This window comes from Sorex fumeus, unplaced genomic scaffold, assembly GCF_029834395.1.
Source record: "Sorex fumeus unplaced genomic scaffold, SorFum_2.1 ptg000020l, whole genome shotgun sequence".
Classification (NCBI taxonomy): domain Eukaryota; kingdom Metazoa; phylum Chordata; class Mammalia; order Eulipotyphla; family Soricidae; genus Sorex; species Sorex fumeus.
The window spans coordinates 4,037,390-4,058,301 of NW_026606077.1; the positions used below are offsets into that span (position 1 = coordinate 4,037,390).

General features: G+C 41.5%; 1 protein-coding gene across 1 annotated transcript in view; it reads left to right on the forward strand.

The window, feature by feature from the left end:
- MYPN (myopalladin) overlaps window positions 1–20,912 on the forward strand; it is a 90,075-nt gene that overhangs the window by 22,368 nt on the left and 46,795 nt on the right. The window contains exons 3-6 of the mRNA XM_056113402.1: window positions 10,477–10,652; window positions 13,753–13,804; window positions 17,614–17,728; window positions 18,604–18,675. Coding sequence (XP_055969377.1) covers window positions 10,477–10,652; window positions 13,753–13,804; window positions 17,614–17,728; window positions 18,604–18,675 — 415 coding nt within the window. The remainder of the gene's footprint in view (window positions 1–10,476; window positions 10,653–13,752; window positions 13,805–17,613; window positions 17,729–18,603; window positions 18,676–20,912) is intronic.

Below are 20,912 nucleotides of genomic sequence, written 5' to 3' on the forward strand. Positions count from 1 at the left end.
AGGAACTACACCTGGCACCCGTTGCTGTTCTATAAGTGGCACGTGGAGTTGGCATCCTAACGCCATGCAGCTAGGCCAGACATTTCTGTGACAGCATTGCTGAACATGGAGAAACGTTCGAAGGGACGATGTTTTCCCTCTTCCCATCAAAAATCTTCAGGGTAGCCGGACTGAAAAATTCAGTGTTGTGAGAACTTAACGTTGTGTCTCACAAAGGAAGCGTTCTCTTTGGCATTGAGCCATGACCCTAACTAGGGAAGATGGAACACTATTTCAGAAAACAACCTGACCCATGAATTTTTGACTAGGGACCAACCCCGAAGTGCTTGAGGCCATTAGGTCCATAGCTTGAGGTGTTTCAGAGACTGTGGGGTGCCAAGGATCAAACCTGGGGCTCTGTGCATGCCAGACATGTGCTCTAGCTCTTAGAGCTATCTCTGCGGTGCGTTTTTTTGAGTGGGTCATTAGTGTTACAGTCAGAGTGACAGTTACGGATTGTTCTTTGGAGCTGGCTGAAATCATCCTCGCCTTTCAACTGAGGATAAAAATGTTTCTGACAGAGAGTTTGGGCATTTGAATCATTTCTCTTCTCTCCTTACAACGATCCAATAACTCGTAGAGGTTTCCACTCTCATTTTGGTAAGGAGAAACAACTAAAGAAAGAATATAACCTATAAACTTTGGATAAGAGAAGCTATTTTTCTCTGTTTTGGGAATATTTATTTTTGCTTTATTAAATGGTTTCGTAGAAGACAACCAAATTCTCATATTTGGTTTTTGTTTGGAGGTCTGTTTTGGGTTTTGTTGGGGGGCCATACCTGACAGTACTCAGGGTTTCCTCCTGGCTCTACACTCGGTGATCACTCCTGCTGGTGCTGGGGAACCAAATGTGATCTCAAGGATCAAGCCCAGGTCAGCTTCGCGCAAGGTAAATAACTACCCCTCCTGCTGTGCTATCTCCCCAGCCTGAATTCTCTTATTTGCTTCTTGATTCATTTATAAATGTTGTCTGATTGTCTGATTCAAATTAAGTATAAGGTATGACTTAGACGAATATGGCACCGAAAACCAGAGGGATAGTTTAAATAGTATTTTCAGGTAGTGTGACTTTTCTTATTTGATGCTACTTCAAATTCATCTAGCAGTAGTATCTTAAGGGTTAATTGCAATGTTCAGTCTGAAACCATACCATTAAGCTTGTATCCTCTGCTTAATAAAACCGTTAGTCTTTCTTTGACTTTGAATGGACAACATGCTGCATTGATCTTTTGAAAATTTACTAAAATAGAGATCCCAAATGTTGACACATTTTATTATGCAATATCAAAATATCACATTTACCAACATCATCGATTTTATCAACAAGTCTTAAAGAATTAGTAAATACTAAACTTACTGTGGGAAAGCACATTTTCCAAAATTTTTACTAGAAAGTTCAAGTTTTTTTTTCACTGGCAGCAAATATCAAAGGTTATTTTTACTTGAAAGGCTTTTGAGAATGTATCTGAGGAATCTCCATGTCTGAAAAACTGTAATCTGTTAGCTTTTTTTTCCAAGTTCAATTATTAATTCACAGGCCCAGAGAGTGGTTCAACAGCCAGAGGGCATGGTTTTGCATATGGGAGGCCCAAATGAACCCCAACACCATATGGCCCCCCAAGCAGTGCTGAGAGCAACCCCCAAGCACAAAGCCAGAAGCAGCCCCTGAGCACTGCCCAGGTATAGTCCCCAAATTAATAAAATAAAATAAATAGTAAATTAAAATAGTGTTTCCTGCATTAAGCACCTACTTTTCAGCTCAGTCATTCCCGCGTTCACTTACATATTCAGCAGAAATTCTTCTCATCTCACCGCCTAGAATAGTAAAAAGATAATGAACTCAAGTTGAAAGTTAATTAATGTGTGCACTTGACTACTACACTGAGAACATTTTTAAGTGAAACTAGACTTTTAGACTCATTTTCTATAAAGTCACCGGGAATAGTGTTGTTGTGGTCCCAGGGCCACTCCTGGCCTGGTGGCCTCAGTCTGATGTGTCTGGCGCATGGGCCTGGTGGTAGCGTGCTCTATGCTTGGAGGTCGTAGGGGGTCATACCCAGTGTTACTTAGGGGCCAGTAGGTGATTCAGGGATGCAGGTGGGGTAGTGGTAGGGTGAGGAGCATTCAGTGCCAGGAATTAAACTCAGGACCTTGCACATACTAGGCATGTGATCTCTCTGTGCGCCATAATCCCTGCCTCCCTGATTTAACATTTTTCATTGTTGTAGCTGTTGTTTTGGGTTTGGGGTCCACCCCCATCGGTGTTCATGATTTACTCCAGCTCTGTGCTCGGGATTACTCCTGGCAAGCTTGGGGAACCATACATGGCATCAGGGATGAAACCCAGATTAGCCTCATGAAGGCAAAAGCCCTCCCTGCTATACTATGACTTGGGCTCCTGATTTACGTTTTATTGTAAAAAAAAAGCTGATGAGCAAGAGGGCCATTAGGAAACACTGTGGTAGTGTTTTGACTTGTGCTGCTGAAGCACCACAGTTTTATCCACTGTGGCATTCAAAACATCAACGTGTCAGCAAAGTGAAAAGTCAAATAATATTTTAGTATTATGTGAAAATGTTCTCTTCTCACAAAGCAAACTGCATGTTGAGAATTACTATGATATACTGGGCTGGAGCGATAGCACAGCGGGTAGAGCATTTGCCTTGCATGCAGCCAGCCCGGCCAAGCTGGGTTCGATTCCTCTGCCCTTCTCGGAGAGCCCGGCAAGCTACCGAGAGTATCTCGCCAGCACGGCAGAGCCTGGCAAGCTCCCTGTGACATATTCGATATGCCAAACACAGTAACAATGATCACAATGGAGACGTTACTGTGATAACGTCTTGATGCAAATCGATGAACAATGGGAGGACAGTGACAGTGATGATATACTGATGTCGCTTGGTATGTTGATGTTAGAAACTTTCTTTGGGCTTCCTGTTTCAGAAGCTAGGGGGTTAGCACTCCTTCACTAAACCAGTACCTCCATTGTTCCTTCTTCCATTATCTCAATATAATCATGCTGTTACTGTTTTTTAATTTAGAGGGTGAAGAGGTGGCCTAAAGTCATAGAACACAGGGGCCAGAGAGATAGTATAATGGGTAGAGTCCTTGCTTTGCATGCGATTGATCCAGGTTCGGTCCCTGGCATCCCATACGGTCCTCCAAGCACCAGCAGGAGTGATTCTTGAATGCAGAGCCAGAGGTAACCCCTGAACATGGTTGAGTATGGCCCCAAAACCAAAGCAAACTAAAACAAGTCATAGAACACATGTGAGATCCCGGGTTTGATCCCCCATATTCTGTGCACCCACCCCCAACTTTCTACCATCATCCAGTGTAGCACTGCTGGGTATGGCACCTTTATGGGAAAAATTGTTTTAATTTTGTTTCCATTTTTAATTTGGAGGGGTGGGTTGGCACCATGTCCAATGAATATTTACTCCTGGCTCTATGCTTAGGATCACACCTGGAAATGCTCAAGGGACCATATGAGGTACTGGGGATCAAATCTGGGGTCAACAACATGCACGGCAAGCACCCTAACTGTATTATCTCTCCAGCCCCCAAATTTCATGCTTTTGAAGCCTGTAGGGTAAATGAAGATTTCTTGTAAACCTTTTTATTTTACTGTCTTGTTTCTGTCATGGTGATGATGGTGGCTATTTAATTTGTGTGTATGTGTGTGGTGCCAGGATTGAGCCATACCTATGAGGCATACAATTCCACTGAGCTATATTCCTAGTCCTGTCTTTTATTTATGTGCTTAATTCATTGGTTTAGTCACAAACTTGTCTCAATTCTCCAATATTTTTTTTTATTTTATTGCCTTGGGGTGGGGCTTGGGGGGGCACACCCTGTGTTGCTCAGGACTCACCCCTGGCAGTGCTCAGGGAACTGTGCGCACCACTAGTGGTCAAACCAAGATCAAGATCAGGCAAGGCAACTAATTGCCAGGCAAGTGCTTGACCTCCTGTAATATCTCTCTGGCCCGTCACCAATCAAGTTTTAAAATGTCTCCTTCATTTTCTGTTTCTCACGTTTAAGACATCAGGTGTGCTTGTTTTCCCCTTGACAATCTCTCCTGGTGCCCTTCTTCCTGCTCCAATACAAAGCAACTGCTTACACAGCATTCAGCTTGCTTCATCCTGACATCACCAAACCACATTGAAGGAAACACCAGCTCTGTTGTGAATATTTAAGTGCTCATGTCCAAACTCAAAACCTGTTTTCCTGTTTTAAGCTTCACGCTCCTTTCTCATTGTTAGACTCTTTCCACATAGTAGTTGGAATATCCCACCTGTATCTTCAAATTGTGAAGCTTCCTGCTTTACAAATTGGCATCGATTATTGAGGCCCCAAGTAGCCACTTTATTTTCAGGAATTTCAACTCTCCTGGCACCTCGGTCTGCTTTCTATCTTACAAATGCTTTTGAGGTCTCCGATCTGCCATTATCTCTCCTCACATTCTTTTTTTTTTTTTGTATTTGTGCTTTCCTACCTTTAAAAAAAAAGTTTTTATTCTCAATTTATGAGCATATCAGGACAGTGCAGTGGTAAAGATAAACATGTGTGCTCAGCATGTTATGTTTCATGACTACTCATTATTTATCTTAGAATCCACACATGTCCCGCTAGTTTGTTCACATAAACTCCTTGGGCTCTTGTTGAGATTAATGTTTTAGATTTACAAATCCTTTTTGTCAGCCACATGTATTACTGCTGCTACGGTAGCTCAAAGACTACTAGAGAATTTGAGGAACGTGTAGAAATTACAAAGCATTTATGAAATATTAACTGTCAAGTCGTTCAATGCACTTTCTGCAAACAACTGCTTTGAGAGGTATAGAAAGGTTTATAGTGGTAAGACTGGTAAAATCCTCTGGTAACTTTACAGTCTGGTGGGGTAAACAAAGAACAAAGTAAACAAGTGTGTATAGTCATTCCAGATAATAAATGCTGTCAAGATATCAAAAGAGGGGGCTGGAGCGATAGCACAGAGAGTAGGGTGTTTGCCTTGCATGCGGCCGACCATATGGGTAGCTTGCATGGACCCAGCATCCCATATAGTCCCCTGAGTACCGCAAGGAATAATTCCTGAGTTCATGAGCTAAGAGTAAGCCCTGTGTGTGACCCAAAAAGAAAAAGAGATATCAAAAGAGGGAATTGAAGAAGAGGGTCAAGGAGGGCTTGTGTGAGGAGGTGATGTTACAGCTGAGGCCTGACTGATGAGAAGGACTTATCTTTGAAAGATCTTCTTTAAGGGCAAAGAGGATTTTGGTAAGCACAAAAATCCCAACATGGACAAAAGCTTAATGTAGTTGGAATATCATTATAGGAGAGTGATGTTCAAAGGGATCCAGAAATGAGGGTTGGAAAGGCAAATTTGTACATTATGGATAAAGATTATAATTATGGGGAGCTATAGGATGAGAAAATGTGCTCAAAGATGGTATAAAAGCTAATAAAATCTAATCTAGGCATGATGGATACTATCAAAGCATAAAAGCCACTGTCCCTGTCTTCCAAGAATTTACCAGACAGGATATGATCAAGTCTCCTGTGACATAGCCCTTGTTTTTTTAAAAGTAGTTACAAAAACAGTCATTGAAAATTGGTGATAAAAGATACTTTGCATAGAAGGTGATGTCCAAAACAAACTTTGGTGGATGAATTATAGTCACAGTTGCTGAAAGGAAAAATAGAATCTCAGAAAAGCAGATACCTACCTTGAACACTGTTAGAGATGCTGGGATTAGAGTGGTAAGACGGTAAAATGAGTGGAGACTTGTGTTCAGAAGGGAGATGGGACATACTTAGGGAACAATAGAGAATTTGACTGTCAGGAAGTGGTTAAATCAATAATAGATATGTCTATTGCATATGGATATGTGCGTGTACTTGGGCTGGAGAGATAGTACAATAGGGAGGACACTTGCCTTGCACATGGCCAACCCAGTTCAATCCTTGTCACCCCATATAGTGCCCCAAGACCTGCCAGAGATAATCCCAGGGCGCGGAGTCAGGGGTAAGCCCTGGGCATTACTGAATGTGACCCTAAAACCAAATAAAGTAAAATAGAATCAGTACACTAAGACATCTCATTCCTGTCTTCATTCATCTGGTTTGGTTTTCTTCATCTACCTTTGGTTTTCATTTTGGGTATTTTTTCTGATTTTTTTAAATTTTATTCTTTTTAGTTTCCTGGAAATGTATAAATGCATGTACCAAGTGTCCTACTTCTTGTCCCTTTATTAGTTTACTAGCTCCTGTAACAAAGTACCACAAACTGAGAGCTCAATGCAGAACTATACAGTCTCAGTGTCCTGGAGGCTAGAAGTCATAAATCCAGGTGCCTTCATAGGGCCGTGCTTCCTTGGAGACTCTGGGTAGACTGCTACCTGGCCTCTGAGGTCTAGTTTTTAGCATTCCTCAGCTTGCAGCTGTATCTCCACATTTCATGCTCCTTGAGTCTGTCTTCACATGGGGGTTTCCTCTTCTTAAATAGCCTCATGTATGAGCCAAAGAGATAGTACAATGGGTGGGTTCGATTCCCAACATGCCACATGGTTCCCCAAGCACCACCAGGAGTAATTCCTGAGTGCAGAGCCAGGAGTAACCCCTGAGCATTGCCAGGTGTGACCCAAAAAGCAAAATTGAAAAAAAAAGAATCTCATTTATATTGCATCAGCCCACCCTAATAACTATTGCAGCTTGATTATACCTGCAAATATTCTATTTTCATATAAGGTCATATCACAAATACAGGTATCTTGGAGGAGGGGTGATTAACCCTTAATAACAACGTTTCTTATATGAAAGTTAACATTATGTGCTCTGTACTGTTAAAAATTTAACTATGTCTGTATATTTTTTCCCCATATCTGTCCTCCCGTTGTTCATCGATTTGCTCGAGCAGGCCCAGTAACGTCTCCATTATGAGACTTCTTGTTACTGTGTTTGGCATATTGAATACTCTCAGTAGCTTGCCAGGCTGTCCGAGAGGGGCAGAGGAAGCGAACCTGGCTCGGCCGGGCTGGCTGCGCGCAAGGCAAATGCCCTACCACTGTGCTATTCATATCAGTATAAAGTAATCTTTTTTTTTTTTTTTTTTTTTTTGCTTTTTGGGTCACACCCAGTGATGCTCAGGGATCATTCCTGGCTCTGCACTCAGGAATTACTCCTGGCGGTGCTTGGGGGACCATATGGGATGCTGGGGATCGAACCCAGGTCGGCTGCGTGCAAGGCAAACCCCCTACCCGCTATGCTATCGCTCCGGCCCCGTAAAGTAATCTTCCTCATTCTCTTTTGTAGAGATGTACAGTGTTCTACAAAATGGCTGTATCATAGTTTATTTCGTCAGTCCCTAGTGACAAACATTTGGATGGTTTCAATATTTTGCTATTTAAATGAGTATTAACCAGGCCCAACCCTGCTTAGCTTCTGAGATCAGACGAGATAGGGCACGTTCAGATTAAATGAGTACTCTGCATACTTGTCATTTTGTATGTATGTAAATACAGCTGTATGTTAAATTCCCATAACTGGGAGTTGTTTCATCTTATATTCCTTTTAGCAGTATACGATAGTCAAATTTAATTTTTTTTGCCCATCTATTTTACGAGAAATAGTGTTTTCTTGTGTTCATATATTTTCTTCTTTTCAAAACACTTTATTTTCTTACATTTTATTTATTTGGGGTTTGGAGGGATTACGGGTTTGTTTTTGTTTGGGGGCCACACCTTGGGGTGCTCAGGGCTTACTCTTGGCTCTGCACTCAGAAATCACTCCTGGCAATCCCAGGGGACCACATGGGGTGCCAGGGCCATGAGTTAGGCAAGTGCCCTACCCACTGTGCTAGCTCTCTGGCCTCTGCCTTTTTTTCTTCTGATGCACCTCCACACTTTACCATTGTTTATGTAAACTTTAGGTGAAATAAAAGTATATCAAAACTATGAAACAACATGCAGTAGACAGAATTAAAATAAAATACTATGGTATTTTATATAAAACCTATAAAAAGACAATGCCCAACTAATAATGGGCAGACTTAAGGTTTCTCTGTATTTCCGCAGTGTGAAAGCCTTTAGTAGAAAGCATACTCAGACTCTGAAATTTGATCTCTTTGTGAGGTAACAGCAGTATTCAGGATGGTGCTCTTCTGTGATGCTCAGTAGCTTCAGTAAGATATAGCTGCTGCTATATCTTAATTAGCCATGCAATTAAGAGGGCAAATATCATTCAAGCCCCTCTTCTCAAGCCTCAACAGCAGAGCAGGAAATTGATGATTCTCGCTGTAGCATCCCCACCAACCTTCAGTTAATTTATTCAGTTCAATAGTTAGATGCTTCAAACATTCTTTTTTTCTTTTTTTTTATTTATTCATTGAATCACTGTGGGAAAAGTTACAAAGCTTTCAGGTTTAAGTCTCGGTCATGCAAATATCAAACACATTTCCCTTTATCAATACTTATTTTTCACCACGAAGAACCCCAATAAACACCCCCTCCCAACCCTCCCAATGCCTGTGAGGCAGATGAATTCTAGTTAACACTCTATCTACTTTGACTAGATTCATTGTTTCAACAAAAGATGCACCCTTATTATTTAGAGTTTACACCCCCAAATCAGACATGCTGAAAAGGCATTGTGAAATAATTTGTTTTCTGCAGCTGGTCACAAGAATCAAATGATGTCGTGCGGCCACGTGATTTTGGATTTCTGGTATTTTACTTATTAAGCCTGGAAAGATGCTTCAAACATTCTTGAGTCCTAATGTATTTTCTTGTTTTGTTTATTTTGGGGGTGCACCTGATGGTGATCAGGGGTTACTCCTGGCTCTGCACTCAAGAATTATGCCTGGTGGTGCTCAGGGAACCACATGGGTTGCGGGCGAGTATAGTGTCTCTTACTATGTATATATTGTCGTATCTCTTACTCTTACATAGTATCTCTTACTATGTCCATACAAAATAACTTATATTAAGAAGTAGAATTAAGATGTTAATTAAGTTATTGGACGAAGGAAAGGAGAAAAACACCCTAAGTGGTATTTTGAGTGAGCAAAGGAAGGGTTTTCTTATGTTGCTTTTGCTACCTGGGGTGTGGTGACTACCCTCTTACAGGGAGTTGGAGAGAGGAGAGAGAGAGAGAGAGAGAGAGAGAGAGAGAGAGAGAGAGAGAGACCGGGACAGCAAGATGGAGGGGGGGGAGACTAGCAAGGGGGATACAGAGAGAGAAGAATGTAGAAGAATCCAGAAACTGGCTCGTGGAGAGCCAAGAGACGAGGCTGTGAGATGGAGCCGGAGATGAGCAGGAGAGACAGGGGGAGACGGGAATGAGGGCCAGTGTGAGACGAGGATGGGGGGGCTTAGTGAGACTGGAACAGGCATGTGGGGAGAATGGAATAAACGGCAACTGATCACCAACCAGGGGAGCAATAGCACAGCGGGTAGGGCGTTTGCCTTGCACACGGCCGGCCAACTTGGTCGACCTGGGTTCGATTCCTCCGCCCCTCTCTGAGAGCCCAGCAAGCTACCAAGAGTATCTCGCCTGCAACCTGAGGACCAGGTCAGCTGCATGCAAAGCAAGCACCTTACTCTCTGAACTATCTCTCTGGCCTGAAGCCCAGTGTATTTTCAACTGTGTACATTAATGGTGCAAACGCATGCAACAATTCTGTTTTCATTTGTACTATATTGGTCAATAAATTGTGTAAGATATTCCTTGCGTAATTTGAAAATGGGCTTTGTGTTAGATTATTTTGCCCAATTTAGGTTAATGTAAATGTGCTGAGCATGCTTAAGAGAGGTTAGGCTAAGTTACGACACTTCATGTATTAAATGCGTTTTTGAATTAGAATATTTTTAAGCTACAGTGCATTTATATAACCCACTGCAAACCAAGAAAGACTTGCATTGACAGCTTATTTGTCAGGATTGGTCCGCTCCTGGAGGAATAAGATCTATTTTCCTTACTTTGAAGACTTTATAACTAAGCAAATACATTTCATTTAGCTATGTCAGATGCAATTTCATAGTAGGAATCAGTGCACTCAGCTTCACAAACCTTAGTTTACTCTTCAGTTTCTCTTCAGGAGTATGTAGCACATAGAATGCATTCTATTAAAAAACTCTAAGTTTTCTTAGGAGGAGCCATGGCCTGTATCAAATCCCTTGATCCTCTAGGTGAAATGCATTTGCTTTCTCAATCATCATTTCTCAGTTGTATCATTCTTGCCACTTTCTAATTTCCCTAGTAAAGTGTCCATGTGATTTGAATACTGTCAGTTCTTCTTGTGATTATTAATCACTGCCATTTAACAATGGATTGATTACTGGTTTTACTCTAACTTTATTAGAGTTTTCTTAGGAAACATCTGAAGCCAATCGTTTATTAATTCTCGCATTTCAATTATGTCCAACATTCCCTTCCTTGTAGGTGGTATTGTGAAGGTAAGGAACTTGAAAATTCTCCAGACATTCACATCATCCAGGCAGGAAATCTCCACTCACTGACCATTGCTGAAGCCTTTGAAGAGGACACGGGACGCTATTCCTGCTTTGCTTCAAACATCTATGGGACAGATTCAACTTCTGCTGAAATTTATATAGAAGGTAAAGCAAAAACACATTAGGAGTCTGGCATTCATTGATAAATATGAACTCATGGTAAATATTTGTTTAGAGAACACTTCCATACTTTCTAGACAGTGAGCATGTGGCAATGAAATAAATAGAAAAAAAGGTCCCTGAGCTCCTAGAATTTACATAGTAATGGAAGAGATAGGATAGAATATAAATAAAATAAATAAGATGTAGACTGTAATAGGGATATATGATCATTATGGTAGAAACAGAAAGCAAGAAAAAGAAATAGGAGTAGGCATATGTATATGTGTATGTGTATGCATGGTGAGAGGGGTGTGTGCGCATGTGTGTGTGTGTGTGTGTGTGTGCGCGCACTCAGGTATGGAGGTGAGCCCCGATATAGCCAGAGTGTAGTAAACAAGGGAATAAGTGACAGGTAAAGGTAAAGGTTTGAGATGGGGTGAGAATGCAAGTGAGCAGCTTAGGTGAGTCTTTTGTAGGATAACGTTGGTTTGTCCTTTCCACTTTGCCACAGGAAGCTTAAGTTTACTGAGTTACTCCCATTACAGTGCTCCCCTTCCTCTGTGTTTACTTGTGACCTCTTTCTTTGTGCTCTGTTGACTTGTAAATATTGTTTTTCTCTTCTCCTTAAGTCCTTTGATAGTTAATTTGGAGCAATATCCTTTTTGTATGGGCACAAGAAGACAGTAAATGCTATGCTTTTGTAACATGAGAGTTCATTGACTCCAGATAATATTACCTCCGGGCAACTGTTCTCTCGACTTTAACCTCAGTTGCCCTTACTTCCTAGTACCCCAAAAGCAGGGATTGGATGGACCCAGGGAAAGCTGTGACCTATGTGCTACCCTGGCATTAAAATGGGCTTGGCCAAAGTGCCAAAATGCTTAATTATAAGTTAAGAGCATGGTCATAGACAAAGGCTGTCATGATCCAAAAAGCAATAACTAAATTCCTGCTAGGGTTAGGAATGATTCATCTGATCTGAGCACTGAGCACTTGTCTGTGGCAAAATGTCCCCAGGAGAGCCACCCTACAAGCCTCAATGTATCTCTTACTATGTCCATACAAAATAACTTATATTAAGAAGTAGAATTAAGATGTTAATTAAGTTATTGGACGAAGGAAAGGAGAAAAACACCCTAAGTGGTATTTTGAGTGAGCAAAGGAAGGGTTTTCTTATGTTGCTTTTGCTACCTGGGGTGTGGTGACTACCCCCTATACAGGGAGTTGGAAAGAGGAGAGAGAGAGAGAGAGAGAGAGAGAGAGAGAGAGAGAGAGAGAGAGAGAGAGAGACCGGGGCAGCAGATGGAGAGGGGGGAGACTAGCAAGGGGGCTACAGAGAGAGAAGAAAGTAGAAGAATCCAGAAACTGGCTTGTGGAGAGCCAAGAGACGAGGCTGTGAGATGGAGCCGGAGATGAGCAGGAGAGACAGGGGGAGACGGGAATGAGGGCCAGTGTGAGACGAGGATGGGGGTGCTTAGTGAGACTGAACAGGCATGTGGGGAGAATGGAATAAACGGCAACTGATCACCAACCAGGGGAGCAATAGCACAGCGGGTAGGGCGTTTGCCTTGCACACGGCCGGCCAACTTGGTCGACCTGGGTTCGATTCCTCCGCCCCTCTCCGAGAGCCCAGCAAGCTACCGAGAGTATCTCGCCCGCACGGCAAAGCCTGGCAAGCTCCCTGTGATGAATTCGATATGCTAAACACAGTAACAATTGTCATAATGGAGACGTTACTGGGCCCACTCAAGCACATCAGTGAACAACGGGAGGACAGTGTTCAATGCAGTGATTTGCAGTGATCTGCAGTGCAGTGCAGAACACCAACCAGCCTGGCCCTCGTTTCCTCCTTCATCCACCCCACTGCTGGGCCACCCCAGCTGGGGGAGCGCCCGAGTCCACCGAACACAGGCAGCAAGAGGGAGAACCACGGGGCTCTTCCAAGCCGGCCTGGAGATTATACAGTCTTTATTAACCATTGCAGTTCTTGGAGTTTTACTTTTAGGGGAGATCTAGGGAGTCTGAGCAGAGATAAAACATAGTATGCCTTCGTTTTTCACAGGGCCACCCTGGATCCTGCTTGAGGGTAGACTGCAGAGGGGCAAGGGGAGAAGCAGGGAGACCAACGGGAAACCTTAAGTAGGCATTTACATCGGCACCAAAGTATCTGACAAATTTTAGGGAAGAAATCAATGTATATTCCTAATTCTGTCTTCCTATTGACTTGTCCTCTGTGGTTTTCCTGGGAACCACTCTTTAGCACTTTTATCATCGATAACACTTTATGTATGCCTTAGTTTTAACACTTAAATATTAAATATTATGACATAAATGCCCATTTACCAATTAGTCTCTAAGGCAAAGACTGACTAACTCTTCCTTATACATCAAACACTTGAGATGATGCCAAGAACATGGGAGGATTTTGATAGACATTTACTGCAGAAATATATGAATGGAAATAATGTGGTTTTATCTTCAAAGTACCGAAGTATAATAGATGCCTCCAGATTTCAGTTCTATTATATCTTCCTGTAATTCGCTATCTTGAGAAGTAAGTCCAGGATCAAAACCGTATTAACAGGGCTGAGATTGAATTGTTGATTTATTTTTCCTTTGCAGCAACAGAGCTTCAAACACCCCCACTCCCAAAATGCAGTTGGGACTTGTTAATATTAGGACTGGACGGAAGAACATCCACCTACAGTTGCAATGTTTGGAATTCACTATAATCCTTTTTTTTTTAATTTAATCTGTGTAGGACAAGGTCAAAAGGGTCTAAGAATACCACAGCATGTCGGCAATGTTGGTTCAGCTCTGTTATTATATTAGTCCAAAGGCATCAGCAGTTTTATTTTTTTGCACATATAAGAACACTTAGAGTTTGAACCAGTTAATTCTAACAGTATCCCAAGAGCCATGTGACCTTGGGAAGCCCCTTCAACCACTTAGAGTCTCTCTCTTCAATTGCAAAATTCAGTGCTCATGTATGGGAAAACTGAGGGTTTTATCTAAGTGTGAAGTCTATGGTTTTTCACATGGTGAGGAACCAGTGAAAGGAATTGTCATCTTAAAAATTTCTTCCCTTCTTCTTGTTTTCTAGGAGTTTCTTCCTCTGACTCAGAAGGGGACCCTAACAAGGAAGAAATGAACCGGTAATTTTGTTTGCTATTTCATATTCTTAGCAGTCTCAGATCCTGAAGAAAGCTATTATTGTGTTGATTAGACTTAAAGAGAGTGACAGGTTATAACCTCAAAAGATAAATGAAGTGGGAAGACAACAGAAAATTCTACTTACTTTGTTTGGGTCTTTACTAGTAAGTTAATATTAATATTCTCAAAATTTTATGCTATTTTGGGGGCTTTGAGGACCATACCTGGCAGAGCTCAAGGGATTATCCTAGCTCAGTGCTCAGGAGTGATTGAGGGGTTCAGGAGACTATATATGGTGCCAGGGATTAAACCCAGGAAAGCTGCACACAAGGCGAATGCCTTATCTCCTGTACTATCTCTTAATATGTTTAAATGAGTCATCAACAATGAAATATCATATTTATGTGGAATAAAAACAAATAAGCCAGTGGTTTTTAAAAAATTCATGTTTTCTATGTTTGCAAGAATATAAAGCCTAGTCATACTAGATTATACATTTGAATGATCTGAGCAAGTCACAAACTTTTAACTAAACAAATTAGACTGAAGTACAAAGAAAAATTAGATGCTTCTGACCTTCAAGAGTTCCGTAGCCCAGTAAAGGAAATACATTGCAAATACAACAAGATATATACCTAGTCGATAAGAGAGATAAAGTGATATAAGCATGTGCAAGGTCTATGGAACTTGCTAGAAGTAACTTTGGGTTTGGGATGGAGAGAGATCAGGGTTGGTGGGTGGTCTTTGAGCTGAGTCTAAAATGCACAGTGAATAGACACCCCACAGAGAGAAGACAAGGGCATTTCAGGCAGAGGAGGCTATGGGCAGAGGCATTTGAACTGGAATAATTACAGCAGACATCTTTTGAGAGTATCTGAAACAAACACTAGTATTTGGAAGGCAGTATTTTGGAGTTGTTGATTGTGTTCACATAATGACCTGCTGTGTATATTTTTCTTGAGTTGTGAAACAAGAAAGTTTTCAATAAAACTTATTTAGAAATAAAGAGGGGAGGGCCATAGCAATGGTACAACAGGTAGGGTGTTTACCTTGCCTGAAGCCTACCCAGGTTTGATTCCCAGTATCCCATATGGTCCCCGAGCATCGTCAGAAATAATTCCTGAGTCAGCGCCAGGAATAACCCCAGTGCATTGCTGGGTGTGACGAAGGAAGGAAAGAAGGAAAGAAGGAAAGAAGGAAGGAAGGAAGGAAAGGAAGGAAGGAAGGAAGGAAGGAAGGAAGGAAGGAAGGAAGGAAGGAAGAAAAGAAGATGGATGGAAGAAGGGAAAGGAAGGAACAGAGAGAGAAAGAAAGAAAGAAAGAAAGAAAGAAAGAAAGAAAGAAAGAAAGAAAGAAAGAAAGAAAGAAAGATGGATGGAAGAAGGGAAAGGAAGGAAGAGAGAAAGAAAGAAGGAAGGAAGGAAGGAAGGAAGGAAGGAAGGAAGGAAGGAAGGAAGGAAGGGGAAGGAAGGAAGGAAGGAAGGAAGGAAGGAAGGAAGGAAGGAAGGAAGGAAGAAGGAAATGTTTTAGGAGTGAATTTCACATCTCTTTTAAGTGTTTGTTGCCACACCTACGAACAAAGCCTCTAATGTCTATCTACCTCAGTCCTTGGTACATTCTATTCCTTAAGGGCAGAACTGATTCTCAGGGGGTTTTCTGTAAGCCTATTTTGCAACAATAATTTGCTTTTAGTTTTTGTGCAGATAAGAAAATTTAGAGGGATCTGAGAAATATAAGTGCAGATAAGATACTTGCCTTGCATGCAGGGGACCCAGGTTTGTTCCCCAGCACCAAATATTGTTCCCTGAGGCCAACAGGAATGATCCTGAATACAGAGGCAGGAGTAAGGCCTGAGCACTGCTTGTGTGGTTCCCTCCCCCCCCCCAAATTTTTTTAAACACAATGTACTAAACCTTATTCAGTCAACCAAAACTCTTTAGAACACTCATGACTCCTTAGCCAAAATTCTCATAATTGGACATCAAACCTAATGGGTATAAATTTGTGTTTATTAACTTAATACGCAAGAAATATCTCATGTATTTGTTTTCCTCAAATCTGTGATATGTTTAGCTTCAGTTGTGTCCAATAGAGAACCCAAAATAACTACCATTTAAATAAAATAATGTTTGCATTACAGTATCATAAAAAATATCAATGTGGCTGGTAAAATGGCTTCACATTCCACTGGGTTCCAGTCTGCTTCCATCTACTGCTACGTGTCATTCTAGATGTGACCTTGTCTTCTTAGTCTACAATGAGAAGGAGTAACAAGCCTGTCCTGGACTGCTTTGGAGGTCATCCCTTTCTAAATTGTGTATACCAGTGCATCAGTACTCCTCTAATTCCATGCCTAGGTAGCCACTGGACACATCTAGCTTCAGTAAAGACTGGGAAATGTAGATGTTATTTGGAGTAGTTGTGTAAAGAAAGCAGGGTTTTGTGGGGCTGGAGAGAAGTACAGGGGTTAAAGGGCTTGCCTTGTTATGCGGCCAATCCCAGTTCAATCTCCAACACTTATGGTCCCCTAAGCACCACCAAAAGTGATCCCTGAGCACGGAGGCAGAGGAAGGAAAAAAGGAAGGAAGGAATCAGGGGTTTTGTCATTGTAAAGGAAAAAAATCGTCATGTTTATGTTAGCACGTAATTCTGTTTCTGAGACTTAATCTGTCTGGTTGGGGGGAAATTCAGTCTGCCATTATTGGGTATCCTTTTACTTGTCCCATGAACTGAGAATAGAGAAATAATGAGCACCTCTCTAAGCATCTTACATAAATGATCTTACATAAATGATCTCATTTAACACAAAAATACTTTATGAGGTAAAAACTTATGTCCCCAATTTAGAGTTGAGAAAGTTGAGAGTGAGAGAAAACATTCATCCCTAAACAAAAGGGTAGCCCATCCTGCCTTTGGTTGTGTTTGGGTCCCATTATCTTTAGCAAGAGTAGGACCCATTGAACTAGAGGACCCAACTTCTTCTTATGTGGCAAAATTCATAGACCTGTTTCTTCTCTACAACTGAAAGAATTTACCCTCCTCAGGTTTCTCAAGCACATATATTCTTGATTCTTTTGCTCTTCATATAATCTCTTTAATTTGTGAAAACTCAAAGAACTCATTAACTCAGGCTGTATCTGATTTCTGCCTGACAAAAATCCCAGGAGCAAATCTTTACAAAGTTTGGCTTCTTCCTTAAAATGGGATGGGAGAGGGGAAATTCAGAGGGTGCCCTACAGAGCTCTTCCGCACATACTTTATTATAGCGCTTGTCTTGACTCTCGGTTGTGGGTGTGCTTGACATGCCAGATACACTCAGATCAACCAGCCCAAGAACAGGAAAAGCCGTTATCACTTTCCTGATGATATTCCCGATGATACTGCCATACATGCCATAAAACAGTGCAATAAAATAGCCCTCAGTATGTGCGTAGAGTGGGCTGGAGCAATAGCACAGCGGTAGCCAGCCTGGTCGAGCCGGGTTCGATTCCTACGCCCCTCTCGGAGAGCCCGGCAAGCTACCGACAGTATCTTGCCCGCATGGCAAAGCCTGGCAAGCTACCCGTGATGTATTCGATATGCCAAACACAGTAACAGCAAGTCTCAAAAAAATGGAGATGTTACTGGGCCTGCTCGAGCAAATCGATGAACAACGGGAGGACAGTGTGACAGTATGTGTGTAGAGTGTAGCTGGACCGCTGAGTATTATTATTATAACTAAATGTAAGTGAGCAAGATATAACTAGCTGTGCTGAAAGAATTTACCTCATGAGGGATATGCTTGACAATCTGTGTTTCAATCCCTCCTCAGAATCCAGAAGCCAAAAGCGGCGGCAGCCTCTCCCACTGTCTCTGCAGCCATTTCTTCAGCAGTACCCCCCACCCAGCACATGGAGGTCCGGCCCAGGGTGACAACCCTCCAGCAGGTACATGACTCTAAGTGAAACTCAAGTCCCAGGGATTGTGAGAGATGACCACAGTAACCCCCAGGCTCTCTCACAGGACATGGCTGCCCTTCCTCTCTTGGGCGAAATTCTTACCTGACTGTGACAGACACTATATACTTCTGACACATGATGTCAGTGTTCCTATCCCTTGGGGAAGAAACTCTTCACAAATTAGCCCCCGATGGCCCAACCTTATGATTACCTATATCATGAGTTGCCAGCTGGTAGACCCAGGACAAATTTTGCCGATCTTGAAACAGTTTTGCAGTGCTGCAAAGAACTCTACTTCCTAAGACAGAATCATTATGAATAATTTTAAAAAGTATGAAAGACTCTTCCAAGTGAACAATAATAGTAGTAGCACAATGCATACTTATAAAATATTTGAAAGTACAGATGTGTATTAAGTTCAAGAGTCAGGCAACATTCTACTGTGTTCACATGACTCAGAGGAACTTCCTTTTAATAGTTTGTTGCAGATAGTTCTGGGCATTTTCATGCATATATAGATAAATATGCATGCAAAAACACTTAAAGTATTCAATATGCCAAACACAGTAACAATGGTCACAATGGAGAAGTTACTGGGCCCGCTGGAGGAAATTGATGAACAACGGGAGGACAGTGACAGTTGAAAAACATATACTTATTTATAGGTAAATCTACCAATATTTTGATAAGTAGATTAAAGTATATTAGCTTGCAGCCTCTTCCATAAGATTTAAATGGTTACTGATCTAACCCACTCACTAGTGCAGTGGTGACATTTCAGTCCTAATCCAGGGGTTTGCAGACTGTGATCTTTTGTCTAGTAACTTTAGCTACAATGAATCTGTTGTTGGTTCCCTTTTCAGTGTCAGAGCCCTACCAACTATTTGCAAGGCTTGGACGGGAAACCTATTATAGCAGCTCCTGTGTTTACCAAGGTAATCAAAGACGTTGCTTCATTTTTTCCATGGCTTTGAACACACCGCCATATATAAATTCGCAAATAAAGTTGTAAGAATCGAGATCTACCGAGTTTACCTGAGGATTTTTGTCTCCTATGTGTAGTATGGGATTTTGATGTCGGGTGAGTTGCTATCCTCTCACTTCAAGTCCCAGGTTTCCAGTCACAGTTTGAGTAATGGGAGAAATCTTCCCTGCTTACCATAGTGATCTCTCCGGCCCATTTCATTGATGTTTAGCACAGAAGCCACTCCTAGAGGTTAGCTAATAATTTTCCAGCCACTTATTTACTACACCAAAGGGTTGTCTGGACTTTTGAGAGAATCAGATTGTAGATTCATGTCTTTGGTGCTTAAGGAATTAGAGAAAAACACTCCAGGAGACTTAACATATCATTTTACTTCAGGACAAAGAGCTTTCTTTTCCTAGCTCGTGATTTCGACCCTGGTGGCATATTAAATTCTGAGCCTCGTATCTTTTGTATTTAGAATTGGAAATTTTGCCAGGCATTTTATTTACCAATGAAAAATAACAAGAAAGGATCAGAGATATAAAGCAATCTACCCAAGATGACAGCCTCGCTAGTGGCAGAACAGGACTAGGAATCAATTCTCTCAGTTCTCTATTATTCATTTCCTCTATAGCTTAGATTTTATGTTATCCAGGACAGAATATTCAAAAGTGAAAAATGGAGTAAAAATGGTTTTTGTAGTTTATTTTTTTTGGGGGGGGAGTGTTTTGTTTGATTGTTTTGGTTTCCAAAGACCAAATGGATTTATCGATGCTTGGATTTATAGCTTGTTACTTGTATGAATGCGAAATTTGAGCCCAAAGAGACTTTTATCTCTTCAGAAAATGGTGAAGTTTAAGAGAATTCTGGTTATATTTGCTCCCCAAGGGATACTTGGCAATAACTAAGCTATATTTTTTGACAAACCAGAAAATAATCCTGTTGGTCCCAGAGATGCTGCTGAACATACTACAATTCATATGATAGCAGTGTCCCACAATAAGGAATAACAAAAAATTAATCATTCCAAAATGTCTATAGTCCTAGGGCTAAAAAAGACCAAGTTTAGAGCAAAATTACAGACTTTGATGATTTATAGGAGGATGTGTAGTGCATGTGTGCCTGCGCCCGTGTGTGTGTGTGTGTGTGTGTGTGTGTGTGTTCGTGTGTATAAGAGCATGCAATACAGCTATTAGAGCTCTAATTGCCTTATTTTGCTGCTGGGTCACCTACCCCTTAAAACAGAGCTTAAGTGTCCCCAGAAACCAGTTACTTGAATTTGTCATGCCCATTTGTCACATTCTAGTGTGCTAACTTTTCGAACTGAACCATGGACTAATTGATACCCAATTCCCACTGAAAACTCCTTTTCTCTTCCTTATCACTACTGAGGCATCTTTCTCTTCTTTCAGTTTCAACTCTTTCTAGCCACCCTGTCTCTCTGGCATTGGGAGCAGAGCATTGATCTTCCTTAGTGCCTCCCTCTAAAGCATCATTCAGCACACCCGTTATTCTGCTGATTTTTCTACCTCTCCCTAGTACCTGAGGCTAGCTCAAACATGGAGCTAGAAGTCCATAGAGGTGATAATGGATCCAGAGCAGCTTGTTTATTTCAAAAGGTCCACAGGACTTTCACAAGACTTTTTTTCTTGTTTGTCTCTTAACCACTGGTGGTGCTCAGGGCCTACTAGCTGCACGGTGGTTGTCTCTGAGGTGCTTAGGGGACCATGCAGTGCTGGAGAGCAAACCCGGATCTCCCGTGTGCAGAGCCTAAAGGGTATTTGAGTGACCTCCCTGATCCCTAACACTTATTCTTTTATTTATTTATTTATTTATTTATTGAATCACTGTGGGAAAGGTTACAAAGCTTTCAGGTTTATGTCTCAGTCATGCAAATATCAAACACATTTCCCTTTACCAATACTTATTTTTTACCATGAAGAACCCCAATAAAACCCCACCCCCCACCCCTCCCCGTCCCTGTGAGGCAGATGAATTCTAGTTAACACTCTATCTGCTTTGATTAGATTCATTGTTTCAATAAAAGATTCACCACTATTATTTAGACTTTACCCCCCCCCCCCCAAATCAGACATGCTGAAAAAGCATTGTGAAGTGATTTGCTTTCTACAGCTGGGTTCAAGAATTAAATGTTGGTTTTGGATTTCTGCTATTTTACCTATTGACCCTGGAAGTATTTCTACT